This window comes from Phoenix dactylifera, unplaced genomic scaffold (genome assembly GCF_009389715.1).
Source record: "Phoenix dactylifera cultivar Barhee BC4 unplaced genomic scaffold, palm_55x_up_171113_PBpolish2nd_filt_p 000701F, whole genome shotgun sequence".
In the NCBI taxonomy this organism is placed as follows: Eukaryota; Viridiplantae; Streptophyta; class Magnoliopsida; order Arecales; family Arecaceae; genus Phoenix; species Phoenix dactylifera.
In genome coordinates this window covers 187,402-204,029 of record NW_024068083.1, presented here as the reverse complement: position 1 = coordinate 204,029, position 16,628 = coordinate 187,402, and the positions used below count along the sequence as shown (strand labels likewise).

Genomic DNA, 16,628 nt, shown 5'->3' with positions numbered 1-16,628 from the left:
GTTAATATTGAATCTCCCAGGGGCCTCACAGCTACTAGCATAGTCTAATATTATGTGTTCTCAGAAAATCACATGATTTGGAATTATTGATATTATGAAAAATTTAATACTAATAATCACTTGTAATTATCACAAATCGGCAAGTATGCGGTTGCCATGTATACAAAGTATACAAGTTATCATGTGAATAAAATCAATTTTTCCTTGTAGTTTTTTAGAATTATATTAAAGTGAGATAACATACCACAGATCACTGATGGTTCTGGGAATGGTGCTGGCTTTCCTTCTCCCCTCTTGATGGAACCTGGATTCTGACAATCTAAATCCTGCAGATGAAAATGGGATGCAAATCCAAGGAATTATACAACCAATAACTTTACCAGCAGATAAAGCTGGCACTTTCAAGTAATCCAAATCTTACAAGGAAAAATAATATCATAAACTCTCAATATAATAGATCACATCCAGACATCTTAAACGTAACACCATGCAAGTTATCCAGCTAAGTCCTGATGGAAGCCCCTCGCAAAAGACCTGCATTAACAAGCTCAAACATCCGTCGAACAAACTGAAACTCCAGCTGCTACATGGGAAAAAAGGCTCACACCTGACTCCGGGTACAAATATACGATATTACAAGCACCAGTTTATATTTATCATGCATATCCAGATTTCCCACAGTTCATGCTACCACATAAACCAGCTGCATATGAACCAAAATTTGAAACCACGTTCTAATAAAAGTTGGAATGATGCAAACTCAGTATCATAGTATCAACATTTTACAGGTTCGCATGAAGTACATGAGAGGGTTACATAAGACAGAGGAAGGGATGCCTTCTTTGACTCTCTTAAAATGCCAAAAGTACAGAGAAGGCATAAATATGATATGATTCTTCATGATTGAAGACTAACTACAACTCCCCAAATTTGACAGACACATGACATCATCCCTCGAGTTTCTATATCCCACTGATTTCAGGCTTTCAGCAGTTGGTTACTTGATTTGCCTGGTTCGTGCAAGCTGGTGAGTTCCAGATTCTCTCATCAAAGTTTGAAACTGACATCAGATTGCATTTTACTTGGCAGCTCGGCGTGCCAGAACATTGGCTTTTGTTACACCATAATAAAGTGGTTTACTTCCAGGGTAAACAAGAAAGTTCCAACCAACTGGAGATCCACCAATCATGTAAGTCTCCTGAACCACTTCTTCCAGTTGCTTTGCAAATTCTGTTACCTCCGTAACCTTTGCTCCTTGAGGTCTTTTCTGTGCCATGATATTGTCCGATACATTAGGTGCCTCACCAGTTTGAGTTTGTGCTGCCCTCTTTTCTTCCTCTGCTGTTATATCAGTATTCAGTTGCTTTAACAATTCCAACATAATCTTCATCTCTATCAATGAAATGACAAGAAGAAAAGAATATACAAATGTCAGACATCATGCGCGAGCTGTAATGCTAAAAGCACGAAATTACTATATATGCAGCTTACCAACAGACAGCAATGCAAGTTACCGCAAGGTGTGTGAATTATGCCAAAAACGAGAATGTAAAATCCTAATATCACAATGAGTTCAAAAGGTTCAGTTATTAATAAAAAAAAAGAATTGTTTTAAAAAGTCATGAGCTGGAATCAAACAGTAATGTTGCAGGTCACTAGCTGCCCATTAACATTACAACAAAATCCAGCAATAATCTTTCAGTAACAGATAGAACCAGCGGCCACTGTCCAAAAGTAAAGAAAAATCTATCCTGCAGCAAGTTTGAAATGAAATGGAAAAGACCAAGTCCATTGATCAGCCATGAAGCCGCTTCATTACCAACGTGTAGGGACATAGTATTGTTTGATTGGGTATGGGATCGCATTATGTAGCATTATATAAAAGAGAAAATTATGAAAAGGGTGTTTAAATAAGTTTTCTTTTCTTTTCTTTTTTTGTTTGAAGGAGGGAAGGGGGTCTTTGGATGAATAAAAGGATGACAAACAGAGCAGGTACCTTTGCTCTAGTACCAAAAGTATGGAGGATCACTTGGGAGTGGCTTGCTCGAGCATGGGTGGACCTGCAGGTTAGGGAACTACAGTTTGAGCGAAGACATCATTTGATTCTTCTACCACCAAGAACAAGGTAGAAGACATGTCTTTTGAGTAATATTTGCAAATGGAGAGTTTCTAAAGATGCAAATTAGTTCCAACTGTTTTTGGCATGTTAAGAAACTAGATCTCAATACTATATGGGACTATATGAAGGTTTCTTGTTGATAAAGGTTAGTAAATCTTATGTTTGGAGTCCGCAAAAAAGTTATAATTCATACTTCAATAGAATCAATAACGAAATATTGGTAGAGTGAATGAAATAGAGGAAGGACATAAGTTCCATGATCCAATTACTTATGATCTCTAAAACCAATTTGAAATTTTAAATAAAAAGCAGCATATGTAGATAGGTCACTGCAATATAAGATCATACAATGATCAAAGAAGGTAAATAAGAATAGGCGAGACATGGAGAGTGCAGAAGAGAAATCTAAGTAGAGGAAGGAAGAAAGAAGAATAAGATAAAGAAAGGAGAGAGGAAGAGCAGCTAAACCTGGCTCTTGTCTTTCAAAATGAGCTCCTCCCTTATCAACCCAGTTGGGCTCCCCACTAATCCTAATTTAAGTCTCTATGTAGGTTACATACAAATCATGAGCTATCGAATCTACCGGGACCAAGAGGATATGAATATCCCATCTATGGTGTTTACCTATTTAATAAAACAAGAATTTTCTTCACATGAGGTTTAAATTCTTCCTCAGATTCATTCCTAAGGCTCCTTGAAATTAAATTATCAATTCAACAACATCTCAAATTTTTTGTCCCTGTTTATCGTTTGGAGACCAAACTAATGAACTTAACTTCTTCTCTATTAAGAAATTTTGGCATCATTTTAATTTTTTATTTTTTATTTTTAAAAACAAAATTACAGAAACAGAGGCAAAGATATTTTTAAAAACAAAATAACAGAAATTGAGGCAAAAAAAATGTGCCATGCTATTATTTTTATTTTTATATTTTCAAAAATTATTTTCATTATTTCTAGAAAAATGAAAGTAAGAAATTCTTACTTCCAGTATTTTTAAAAACAAGCAACTCATGTTTTTAATCACCACCTTCACCATCGCCATTATCGCTACCACCACCACTGCCATCGTCTCTACCATTAATTTCGCCGCTACTGCGGTCTCCACCACCACAACATTGCAGCCACTGCCACCGCCATTGGTTCCACACCACCATCGTTGACAGGCGCTACCACCATCGTTGCCACTAGCACCTCCGCCACACCATCACTACCACCACCATCTCTGCCACACCATCAACTCCATGCCCTCACCACCCTCATCACTCACGGCATCGTTAGCACCCTTGCCACCATTGCTACCACTTACGGCCTCCACTGTCTCCGCCACCACTATCGCCATCCGGCCACCATCATCATGTTTATGCTTCTAACAATAATTGACTATACAAAACATGTTTATATTCTTAAAAATTTAAAAATAAAATAGAGACAAATTTTCTGTTTTTCTATTTCTGAAAATAAGAAAAATAAAGGTGATGCCAAACGGCACCTTAGCAATACAATAACTCCAAGTGCCGATATGTGCTGACAGCATAGCAGTTAATTTGCATCAAGATATAACGAAAGCATATAATTCATATCAAGATATGACAAAGTCAATATGAAAAATATAAGTGCCACAAGTTTATTGCAGCGGCAATCATGGAAGGAAGCTTTATCTATCTAGGCATAGACATGTGTATGGCCAAACTGAAGAAAAAAGACCCACAAACATGGAGATGGTGCATTTGTATTGGAAATTCGTGTGTAAGATTAAATAGAAATAGCACTAAAGTGGGAGAAAATGGTTTGTCAAGGGGCATTAGTTATCAGTAGGAAGCTATTTGTAGATGTGTCTATTGCGTATGGAAAAATAGTTTGAGGATAAGTGTTGGTACCAATTTGGAAGCTGATATGGATTCCAATGTACCCAAAGGATATTGTCGATATGAAAAAGTTAACGATGACATAGTAGGTGGCAAACATTTTATTTAACCTTAGCGATTATGAGATGGCAAAGAGATTTGGAAAGGTCTGCATTCCATCCGTGAGGTTCATGGACATTAATAGAAAAGATAGAATTTTATAAGTTTCTCAAATACTTTCTAGTTAATTTTGCATATACGCAGGCATCAAAATTATAGCTAAACAACTCAGCAAAAGCAAGAAATCATGATTTGGGGAAATCCAGACAAAACATACTCTATTAATGCAAAAAAAGAATATTTGTTAAAAAAAGATATAACAAGAAGAAAATAACTTCTTTTATCATTGATTGCTCATGGCTATCATATTTTCTGTTTCTTGTATCATTTACAAGTCTCTCCAGGATTGACAACTCAATAATCAAAATATGCATGTAATTCATTGTGAATTCAATTGTCTGATATGCCAGTATATTTCAACTTGGGAACACATGCTGAATCATCTTATATTTGGGTGGATGCGAGAGAAGTCGAGGCAATAGCATTTGCAACCGAAGACCCAGAAAATTGATTTAAAAGCAGTTAGAACAACTCGCTAACTCCTAAGATGTTAAAAAGAATATCTTGTCTCATTTATACATATAATGGGACTCCATCTTATGTAATTAAGCACGTATCTCCAAGATATTAAAACAGTTTTCACTTTTTACTTGCAGGTTTCAACTAATTTTGTGGAATCATTTCATGCATGACTACAAGAAATGTGCTAATTTGATTCAACCCACTCCCCATTCTTAAATGGGATATTATTCATCCGTTTGTCGCAATTTAGAGCATCTGTCAATAAGAATTCTACTATTAGAATATTTGGTTAGATGCAGAGCGAGCTTAAAATATGTGAGCATGCATCGGTAAATTTCACTCAAAAGTTTTTGTAATATCTCTGACTTTTAATATGTATGCATTCACCTCAAAAGTTAACTTCCATTGGTTCTGATGTAATACCTCCTTTAAATGTGAGAACAGAGCCCTTCATGAATCACACTCAAGGATCAAGGTGATTCAGAGGGTTGTCAAATCTTAACCTACGCCCATCTGCCATTGCACAACATATTATGATCTCAATATGTTGCATTGTAAACTGTTTTACTATTTATAATGCCATGACTTTCTTAATGACTACAGACTAATCAAGAATGTGAGAACACAGATTTCATCAATTAAAAAAAAAATAAAAGGTGCAACAAGAAGCCTACCAATCTAGAACAATATGCTCATGAATCCTATTACTTGAGGCACTTGATAAGTGAAAAATAGAATAAATTATATATACTAGTAGGAACATCTTAAAGAATCTCTAGCACATGGTTAGTACTTGAATAACTTTTTTCTGCAGGTACATATAGCTTGTATAACCTGGAACTTACGGTTTCGAATGTCATGAGCTGCTTTGCTGTTCCGGAAGTCAGGGGTCTGGAGAAGCTTTACAAAATAAAACAATAGGATTAGCAGAGTAAATTTCATGTGGATGCTGAAATTTCAAATACAACTTTTGAGATGATGCAACATTTTCAACTTTTATGTACTCTATAACCATTGTAGGAACAAGCAATTCCAAGTTGAAAACAAAATTCATCAATCTATATGGAAATAGTTAATTGAAGCAGTCAACAAGATAAAAATCCTCAAGAAGATGCACAAACAGTATTAAAATGATTGTAGAGGAAAGTAAACAAAAGTGGTTACGAAAACATCACGGTGTTACTCTTAGAAAAACAAGCTTCAAGATTCTGAATAGTTCAACATCAAACTTGAAATACAAACTACACATCAAATGCATAAGTTGTTTTCCTACTTGTTATATGACTGAAATTTCAAAAATGAAATATGAATATACTCTCACGAACCGAGCTTCCAGTCATATATGTAAGATTATTTATGTTATATCAATAAATTTAGCACAATCTCATTTCAATTATGTCACTCCTCCGACCCGAGATCACGCGCCAGGGGTCGTGGCAACCGCCGCATACTCATAAGGAACTCTCCCCACAAATATGCAAGGCATCTCATCATGATATCATAAACATCGCAGCAGAAATAATTTAAATAATTATAAGCCATAATTGAATTAACTACCAAATCGAACTAACAAATAATAAAAAATTTTACACCAATTCAACCTTAAATAATAACCCGATACAAAGATTATAATAACACTAATTCTATATTATGTAGATATTGTCGAATCTCGCTTATAGTCTCACTCTTATAGTAAGATCTGCATTCAAAACTAAGTATCTGCATCTCTGAAGAAAAGAAGGGATCATGAGCTCGGCAGCCCAATAAGTAATGAATACCTTAACTAAATATCTCATAAAATAATATAAACTATAAATACAAATTACAATAAATTAGTATTAAAATATAATCAATTCCCTTTCAAGCATAAAGTCAGTAAAACTAATTTCTTTCAAATATTGGTATACATAATCATACTTTCCATTCGTAATAAATTACATTCAACTCGACAGCACTATGGCCACACTTATACTCTATAGCTAGGTTAGAAATAGAACCATACTTATATCTTGCGGAGGAGACCAAAATATCATATGTATATCCAGTGGCAGGGCCAGAAGCAGAATCAATGAGCTCAATAATAATCAAAGTGCCAATGCATAACCCCCAATTGGCAGGGTCTAAAACTTAGTTAGGCTGAGAGTTCAAATATGATATATGTCAAGTTCTTTTTACAAATAACATATATATCATAATTCGAGCAAAATATGCATATACGATATAAGATCAGTAAACAATATATCAATAATCTAAAAAATATTACTTCAAATTACATATCTATTTTTCATTCAAAACATCATCTCGTAAAATTCATAAATCACATATAAATCGGTTAACAATTTCTTTGATGTAAAAGTAAAATTATATAAATGAAAAATCTAGAAAAGATAGATCATTACTTACCTTGCACGAACAATGAGTAGACAATCCAACTAATCATGAAATCCTCCTTAAGAACATAATATCCAAAATTGTATTATTATTTTATTAAAACATAATCATGATTACTTTAAGAATAAAATTCGAAGTTCCGGTACCCTCCTAAGGCTTACTAAGCAAAAGTGTCCAACACCCCAGTCGGTTTGATCAAAGAAAAATTCATCTGATCATACTCAAACTTAGGTAAAGGTAGTTCAATAAAGATCGGGGTTGACCAACTCTAACAGTATTCGAAAAGGGCCAAGGTGGGGCTGGCGCTCCGCTCGACGACCATGGATCAAGGTCCTTCACCAGGGTTGATCCAAAAATACTAAGAGAAGTACCATACTAGATCTAACATCTCTAGAGAGAGCAGAAAGAGAAAGTTCAGTAGAGAGAAACAAGAGAAAGAATAGAGGAAGAGAAAGCAGAGTCTCTCTCTAGCCAAGAGAGAAAGAGGAAGGAAGGATGGCTACAATGGTGCCTGAGCTCCGGAGAGACACGACCGGCCAACAAGCGGCCAGCAGTGACTAGTGGCCGACAGCACCAAAATGGAACAAAACAAGAGTTCCAACCCCTTAAATCATGGAATAGAGGCATTCCGACAGTCGGAACTTTGGCCATGGCCATAAGCCACTGTGGGAAACTAGAGGGAGCCCCTGGCAACAACGTCGGCAGCGGAACTAGCCGAAAACAAGAAAAAAAGAGGTTGGTCGATCAAAATAGGAGAAACAGGGTTGTGCCCATTTTCGGCCAAAATCCAGCGATCACTAGTCGGCATCGGAGCTCCAAATAGTTTGGAAGAATGAGAAGATGAGTAGATCAAAGGAGACTGGGTCCTTACCCGATTTCTGGCGGCGTTTGGCAATGGCCACAATGCAAATGACGCTCAACGGTCGAAAACAAATTCGAAGAAATCCTCTAACAAGAAGCTCCAATCGAGGCTGCAAATCTCCGATAAGTGGAAGAGGGACCAGGAAGGGGCTCTAAATAGCCTTGGTCGTGACTGAAATCCGACCCAGAGTCGGATTCCATTTGACGATCTCAAGGAGGAAGAAAACTCCCATTGGGAGTCTCTTCACTCTTCGCACACATGCGCAGCACGTGCATTCCTTTTTTTTTTTGGGGGGGGGGGGGGGGGGGGGGGGGCAGTCAAATGGACCGGACCCTGATATTGGGTATCACAAGTTATATATGCAAAAATGTACTAAGATAATAATGCTAACAAGTAACCACACTGCTCTATATGTAAAAATATATGGTGGTGAGTCAAAATATAATTCAGAAGACACAGATCAGAGTCACTATTACTGCTCCATCAGTCCCATCCCCAATCTTCACTAGCATATGTGGTAGATCACCAAAAAGGTACCAGTGTTATGAGGCACTGCTGCCAGAGATAGTGTATATTGTAGTATAAAACACAAGACTCTGCCAACAAGATTGAGTAAATAAGGCAGGTAGCTAGTCCACAAAAACATATCCAAATCGCTAATTCTGTGCTGATTCACCTTCTTAACCAACATGATACACTTCTCAGCATCCTTAATTTAAGTAACTCCATCCAAAAAATCAGTGAAATAGCAATTCAAATAGCAGAGAAAAGTAATCTGTAAAGGCTACTAATCCAGATATTCTTCTCACATTATGATCAGGGCAACTAAGAATAGCTTTGGCTGTATCCTGGTCCACCTTGAATTCCACAAAGATATGACCAAGTGCAGGAAAATCAAACTGTCAGTCATGGTATCACATCATTTTTAAATTTGTCAAGACTCAAACACCTGCCAAAAATGTTAAATGTGCTGCTCAACATCCATGTTACAACCCACAATGTCAACTAATTATACTACAAAAACCTCCCAACAAATATCTCCAAATCTTGGTTCATTAGCCTCAAAAATATTGAAGACAACTTCAATGATGTTGACCGCTTATATGACCCACCCTTGAATTTAAATGGTTTTCCACCCATCTCTTACCTTGTTCTAATTGAAATGAAACTGAAACCACATAAGCATTGCTATTAAAACAAGCTAAAACATAATGATGTTTTGCTGTCATCTTGCTGATAGGAAAGCTCGCGGTGAAGATATGACAGGGGCATCCTTCTTTGGTGTCAACAAACAAAATTTTTTGTCTTCTGTCAACCATCTCACTGGATGCTACATTTTAGAGGCTTCCATCACCCCAACCGTTTGGTGTCAGTTTTATGGACCCTCATTAGCCAAGCATTCTTATTTAGTTCTATCTTCAATGTTACAAGCCCTATGCATATAGTACACGCTACACACAATGTTGTGTATCTATTTATCAACTCCCTTAACATGAAAGTTAGAATTGCTCCTTGCGGCTAAATGTCTAAGACCTTGTTTGGGGGAGCTGTTGGCAGTAGAGCTTTTGAAAGTAGAGCTGTTGGAAGTAGAGCTTTCTGAAGTAGAGCTTTTATAAAAAGCTGTTTGCTGTTTGGTAACTATATTTCTAAAGTGCTATGGCACTTTAATATGTGTTTGGTAAACAAACTGAGAAAGTACTTTTGTATGACAAAATTACCATAAAAGACATTGCATAGTATCATACAACAGAGCATAATAAAATATAACATATATTAATATATAAATATATGATATAGTATAATATTACTATAATATAATATAATATTATTATAATATGCTAATATAACATTGTATACTATAGCATAATAATTTAATATAATTTTAAATTATTTAACATAACATATTAATGTATTATGATATAATATAATATAATATTAAATTATTTAACATACATATTAATGTATTATATATAATGTAATATAATATTATATTTATAGTATAATACAATAATAAAGGTATAAAATATTATAATTATTAGTGTAAATTAATTTTTCGTAATATAACATAATATTAAATTATTTAACATAACATATTAATGTATTATGATATAATGTAATATAATATTATATTTATAGTATAATACAATAATAAAGGTATAAAATAATAATAGAAAACAAAAATACCATTTTTTGCATGGAAGGAAATCTGATCTACGGCTAGGGTTCTTTATTAGGGCTCCATCAGATTTTTAGGTTTATAAAGAGACAAAGTATGTAATTATTATATTTTGTTATAGATATTTTGGTCAAAAAAACAGCTTTCCGACGAAACTCAAAACAGCTTTTTTGGAAAGCTCCAAAATGGAGCTTCTCCCAAATAGCTGTTTTTAACTTTCTGAAAAAGCTAAAACAACTTTCCGAAATTTTTACCAAACGCTTTTTTTCATCCACAAGTGCTTTTGGAGAGCTAGAAAGTGCTTTTTGGCCCTCCAAAAGCTCCCCCAAATGGGGCCTAAATCGTCATCATGATCCCTTGATGTGATTTAATCTTCCACCTCAATTATATTTACATCTTATTGGGGCCTTTCAACAAAATCCTCTTGAATTTTTTGTGGCATTTCAAAGACATGATTATCACCAAGGAAATAGAAGGTATAATTGTGATATCATTCAACATACCAGATTAACCAAAGTTAACAATTCAACAAGCCCAAGTGCACTAGGCAAGTTAGCTATTGTTGAAGATCAAGCATGCATAATAGCATATTTTTGTTGACACATCCCCAAATGTTCCACTAGTACAATCTGAACCTTCTGCAACATATAAACCAGCTTGTTCATTGTTCTTCAGTATTTTCATCTCCATAATAAACATGTTTTACATAATTTATTCGAGTCCAAAATAGCTACAATTATACTACACTGTAAATCTCCTATCACAAGAAAACAAGGTAGCAAGATATCAAACTCCTCAATACAATACATAAACTTTTTGATCAATTTACTGCTTGACATTTACAGCTTTTAGGAAAAGCATTAAGATAGTTCTTGGATACTTGAATGGTAACATCTATATCAACTCCATTCTTACCAATAATGTTATGTCGAATCTCCACCTAATCATTTGGAATCTTCTTGATTCTCTAGCAGTAGGTTAATGATGATGTGATTATCAGGAAAAAAACCTTTGAATTCCCTATGTTCACCCTTAAAATTGAATTCCATAGATTGGCCTCTTTATCTGGCTCCTTACTCAAGACAAAAGATGGTTCATCATGATTTGTCCACAGCTAGTTATTTATTTACATCTGCTACAACTAGTCCTTCCTTTTGCCTAATAAAGTAGGAATGAAACAAAGGCTCATCTCTTGGTCCGATCCTCATTACCAATAATATAGACTTCTCACAAGCAAGAGGTGATCAACTTTGATGATTCTACCTGAAAGGATGCACCAATGACCTATAAAGATACACAATGCGAGATCCAGAAGAGCCCAGTGGATCAAGATAAAGTGTTGACCATTGAAACCGCAATGACCAAATAGCAGCAACAAAAAAGAGGAAAGCTATCCAAGAAATAGTATGACAAACTATATGAATTTGGGAAACCTTTTACCACAACCAATTCTAAGAATTTTCACATAGCAATGAAACCATAAGGGTGAGGCATGGCTTAAGCCTCCTTGATATCTTCTATAAGGAGGCCTTTTCACAAGGGAAATGGAAGACTATATCGGAACTTTTGACCATCTAATAAGCATGTTGGAAGAAATATGGGTGCACCATGATGTTTGTAATTTGATAGACAAGTAAATAAGAAACTTGATTAATTTTATTAATTAAATGTCTAGGGAAACTTATATTTGAGGCAAATTTATGTGTTAAATAAGATTTATGGTTGCAAATCATCTATACAAACAACTAGGTAAAGTTGCTAAAGGATTTAGGAAAGAAATTGTGGTTCGAGTGCTTCATAGCAAAATTTTTACTTATGTAAAGGCTAGCAAAGGTTGATGGAGAATAAGTGGCAGCTATTTCAAACTCGAACTCCTTTTGCTCATTGGCTCAATCATATGTTGGAGAAATTACAACATAGGAATACATCAAAAGTGTAATTACGAAGGAAAGAATAGTAACACCATTTATCTGCAAAAATCATTATAACACGCTTTATATTGAGAAATAAATGTCTCAAGAAACTCGCACAAGAAGAACTCATGGCCTTTGCAGTCGTAATGAAATCATACTTGCACAAGAAGAATCTGATTTTCTGAGAAATCACCAAATATATGAAATTAATTTCAAGTTTTACAAAAGTTTTTGAATGAGATTGAGTTCACGACCAAAGGGGCACTCCCAAGCCAAAATTTTCACAAAGGAAGAAAAATGTGAAAAAAAGAAAAAAAACAATATAAAATTTTACTTATATCTGCCAGAAAGAGAAAAGGACACCAAACTTGCTTTTTCTTGGAAGGCTAAAACACTAGCAAAATTATCTATTTGTTGCTTTTCCAATACAACTAGTTATTACATTTCTTACTCCTTGATAGAACTATTCAGAAGATTTTTCAAAATGTGTGGCCTATTATTAAGCAAATAAAAGAAAAAATAACCCAAAATCAAAGCCTAATCATCTCAATTAACCAGATTTCAAGGATGATAACAATATAATTTGGCAAAAAAATATAAACAAAAGAAACATGGGTTAAGGTAACGTCTTAATATGTAAACAACTAAAAGATATGTATATATCTACTTCTACGTTGATACCACAACCAACTTATTTTTATTTTCTCTTTTCCTTTTTGTTTGCTCAGGAAAACTACAACTAACTTATTTCATCCCTAAAGCATATCTACTATTTCTTTTAAGGCTTTTTCATACCAATTTTTTTGGAAAACTAAAAGAACCCCTGAACCCTAAAATTTAATAATCTTCGACAAAATGTCTCATTGATATTTTTGATATTGAAGAACTTCGTTTGCATTTATATCAAGCTCCAGCATAATTTGAACTCCATTTAGACTTGTTCAATCTCCAAAACTTGATGGAGATCAAGGTTGCAATGTTTTGCAGAAGGACATCAAACCATGAAGAAACTTCCTAGCATGCACTGGTCTTATCATTCCCAATATATATTTGAAAATGGAATCGTCGAAGAAAATTGGACGATTGCCCCTTATTCTCAACTGAAATCAAAACCCAGATATTGGATCCTCTCAACCTTCAAGAATAACTTCAATCTTTTTCTTTTCTCCCTCTTTCTAATCAGCAGAGGCTCTTCTACATTTCATCAGATCGGCTAAATGTATTTTTATTACAGTGTATTGATTGATATGTTTTGACTCTACAATTCAACACTAATCTGATCTAAAATTCTTGCGCATCCACTACAAAACTCTGGGAAATTGATGAGTAAATACCTCCATTTTGCTCTTCTGGTACAAATTCTAGTTGAAATCCGGCAACAAAATGGGGTATGCAGATACCTAAAGAGCTCCTCTTAGTCAGGGGAATTGATCCAATCTCAGTTGACATTTACCAAAAAAAAAAAAATCTTGGTCATAGTTAAGAAAAATTTCCTAGGGTTTAAGAAGAATATTGAAAAGAAACCCCTGAAAAGCACAAATAACATTAAATGTTGTCTAATGGAGCCTTGATATTGATCACTGCAACCATTCGGCCCCAAGAAAGCAACAGAAGAACAAGAAAGAACCAGTCTTGACAGAGCCTCATCTCCTCATTTACAGAAAACGAATTTTCTCTACACCACGAGAGATGCTCAAACCGCGAAAGAACAAGCTAAAAGAACGAAATTTTAGAAGAAGAAAGTATGGATCACCTCGAGGAACAAAGGGCGAAGATCTCGGACCAAGGAGCGAATCTTGTAGTAGGGGGTGTTCCTGAACCCCCCATCCTCCAGCTTCCTCTTCTTTGCCGGAGGAGCCGCCGCCGCCGCCGGTGGCGCCCCCGCTTCCTGGTTCGGAGGGTTGGGGTTGGCGTTTTGGTTTGGAGAGAGATTGCCGCGTTCTTCCATGTCTCGCGTAGAGACAGAGAGGGGAAGGCAGCGTGGGAGCCGAGACAGCGAGCCGATAAATTGATACTGTTCGAACAGGAGGGCTTGGAGTCGTTCCAGAAGCCCCGTCGGAACCGAGAAAGGCCACCGATACTAGAATGTAGGCTTTTTTTTTGCCACGTGCATTGCACGTGGGCATTAGAAAGCTTTCTAAAACATTAGTTTAATTAATTTTATGTTAATTTTAAATTTTCATTAAATTAATTGTATAGATAATTTTGATATGGTTTATAATTAACAAAAAAATTAATGCATTACAACACTCTTGTAGGCATGGGAATTAAACCTTGATGGAAAAAATAAATTCAATTAAATCTCTAGATGGCCTCTACAAAGTTCATACAACTAAAAACAAGCTAATTTCAAGCCATATTTTAAGGCTTATCTCAAAAACATGCGGAGTTCCAATATTTCTGAACTTGAGTAAATATGTGTATGGGTTTGGTTAAAACTATGATTGACAAAGCTTAAACAAATTTTTTTGAGTTTGGATGGACAATTTATTAATTTGCAGGTATTGGAAAGAAACAACAAATATTTCAAGTAAATAAAATAAAATAAAATAAATCATAGAATAACTTATTTAATAGTAAAGAAACATGAAGCAGGAATAATTTTTTCATTCAAAAATAAGTATGTAATTAATAAAAAAAATAGCGGTAAAGCATCTAGTATCATACTTTTCCACAAATTCATAATGATGGCATCCAACTCACTATTATTACACTTTTTTTTTTGAGAAGAAAAGAATCTACATAATGCAATGGAAGAGCCAGAGAAAAGGGGTTACCCTTTTTCTTGAGATATTTTTTTCTAAAATATGTTGGACAAAAATGAATAATTGGATGATTCAGACCTTGAGAAAGTTATATGTTTTGAGACTTTAACTCTTTAAGCCTTAAAGAAGTAATCATTCACCAGCTTCTAGTTTTTTAATGAAAGAAAATTCTCGCATCCTAAGTGCACCATAATCATCTGAACCCATACCAAAGAGGCTATTCTAGTTATACCATGCTCTTGTTGGGATGATTTTTTTTTTTTAAAATAGAAGTGTTTTCTTTTGAGGGGAGTTTTGATAAAAGTTGGATTTCAGAATTTATATATTTAGATTTTTTTCCTACTTCAAATTAGATGTTTTATCTATTTAGGTGCTCCAAACAAACTAAGAGTTAAATTTTTTTTTCTGGTTAAGATTTGGGGGGACTAGTGGTATTGAATTGGAATAAATATTAGGAAGAGTCCTGTGTTATAAAAAAGATTATAAATTGATGAATATGATGGCTATTTATAGATTGTTGATGATAGAGCCAATGTCATAGGTGATTGGTTGCCTAATATTCTCAAGATTTTTGTTGATACATAGTTTTTCAAACTAAATGAGCAAATCCCAAACTCAACAAGGAGATGGCTAGCTTTATTAGAGTTGGGACCTTGGAGTTGTAAAGTAATCATAAATATTGAAATACTAGCTCCAAAAATAGTTTATAAATTGCTTGCTGGAATTATATATGAGATATTGATTCAAAAATTGATTTATTATACATTAGAAATATTTGTATAAAGGATATATTGATTTTGAAAATTGATGTATAAATTGCCCTTCAGAATTGTCTGTGAAATATGGGTTGGGATAAATGGGTTGTATATTGTTTATGTGGATATATTTGTATACAAATTATTGATTATGAAAATCCTATTGTTATTAATGGTGCTAATTTGTTTTGGGCATCATTAATTTTATACAAGTCATTTCTTATGGTATTCGCTTAATCTCTCCATTTATGGTTTTTTGTTACTTAGTGAGTATTTAGCTCACCCTTCTTTTCTCTTTTTTTCAGAGCTCGAAACTTCAAAAGTAATGGATTGTGATTGAGATGCGAGCATAGTAAAAGGTCCTAGATATAGTTAGACACAACCCACCATCATAGTTTTGTCTTGGAACTCTTATTAAATTGTGGTTTTGTAGAACTTGTTGAAACTTGAGGATTTAAATTGTTTTATAAGCTTATTTATAAATTCCTTTAATATTCTGTTATGACATTGTTAGTTGTGGATTTGGAATTGGCATGTGGCTAATTCTGATTATTTGAAGTCAGAAAATTTTAAATTTACCCGATTTGTGTTGTTGGATTCTGGTTAACCGGTTTATATTTATCATTACGCATATTTAGTAGGTTGCTACATCACTCGTCATGTATTTTTGGGTCTAAGGTGTGATAATAACTTTAGGACCTTAAGAAAGAAATTAGATTAAAAGAGTTTAAGCTTCCTTTCTTATATAATTGATGTGTGATAAATTCTTGGAATGCTCAATCAATTTATAATGAGCACTTCAGACTCCTTTTCATATTTACTATCTATCTATTAATTTCATGGGTAGATGGAAAATGCTTTGAGGCTAGCATCATAAGGATGGATTAGAACCTGAATTTTTCCTTTATTTATTTCGGGGGCCATATTGAAAATGGAAAATTTATCCAACCCTTTGTTTTGCCATGTGTTTCCTGAAAGACAAAACTTGTTAGAGAGCCCCGAGATGTTCCTAGTTGTGATTCCCACATGAGACAAGGACAAACCACTCAGATTTGAAATGCTGTTGCTATTATTTAATGATGTAGAATGGAAAAACTATATCAAATATAGTTAAAATAATAAGATAATCGAAAAGTCTCACAACTGTAAAAATAGAAA

The 16,628-nt window shown here is 34.4% G+C and overlaps 1 protein-coding gene across 2 annotated transcripts; it reads right to left on the bottom strand.

The window, feature by feature from the left end:
* Positions 1-710: 710 nt before the first annotated feature.
* Positions 711-14,016, bottom strand: LOC120106947. 2 transcript variants are annotated; one of them, XM_039120072.1, is made up of 3 exons: positions 13,704-14,016; positions 5,454-5,499; positions 711-1,392 (listed from the first exon to the last, which is right to left on the bottom strand). In XM_039120072.1, the coding sequence occupies exons 1-3, from the start codon at positions 13,896-13,898 to the stop codon at positions 1,079-1,081; spliced, it is 555 nt and encodes a 184-aa protein (XP_038976000.1). In that variant the 5' UTR covers positions 13,899-14,016; the 3' UTR covers positions 711-1,078. The 2 variants fall into 2 exon arrangements, with proteins under 2 accessions (XP_038976000.1, XP_038975999.1); XM_039120071.1 differs by having other exon boundaries at positions 5,454-5,508; positions 13,704-14,014.
* Positions 14,017-16,628: the final 2,612 nt, after the last annotated feature.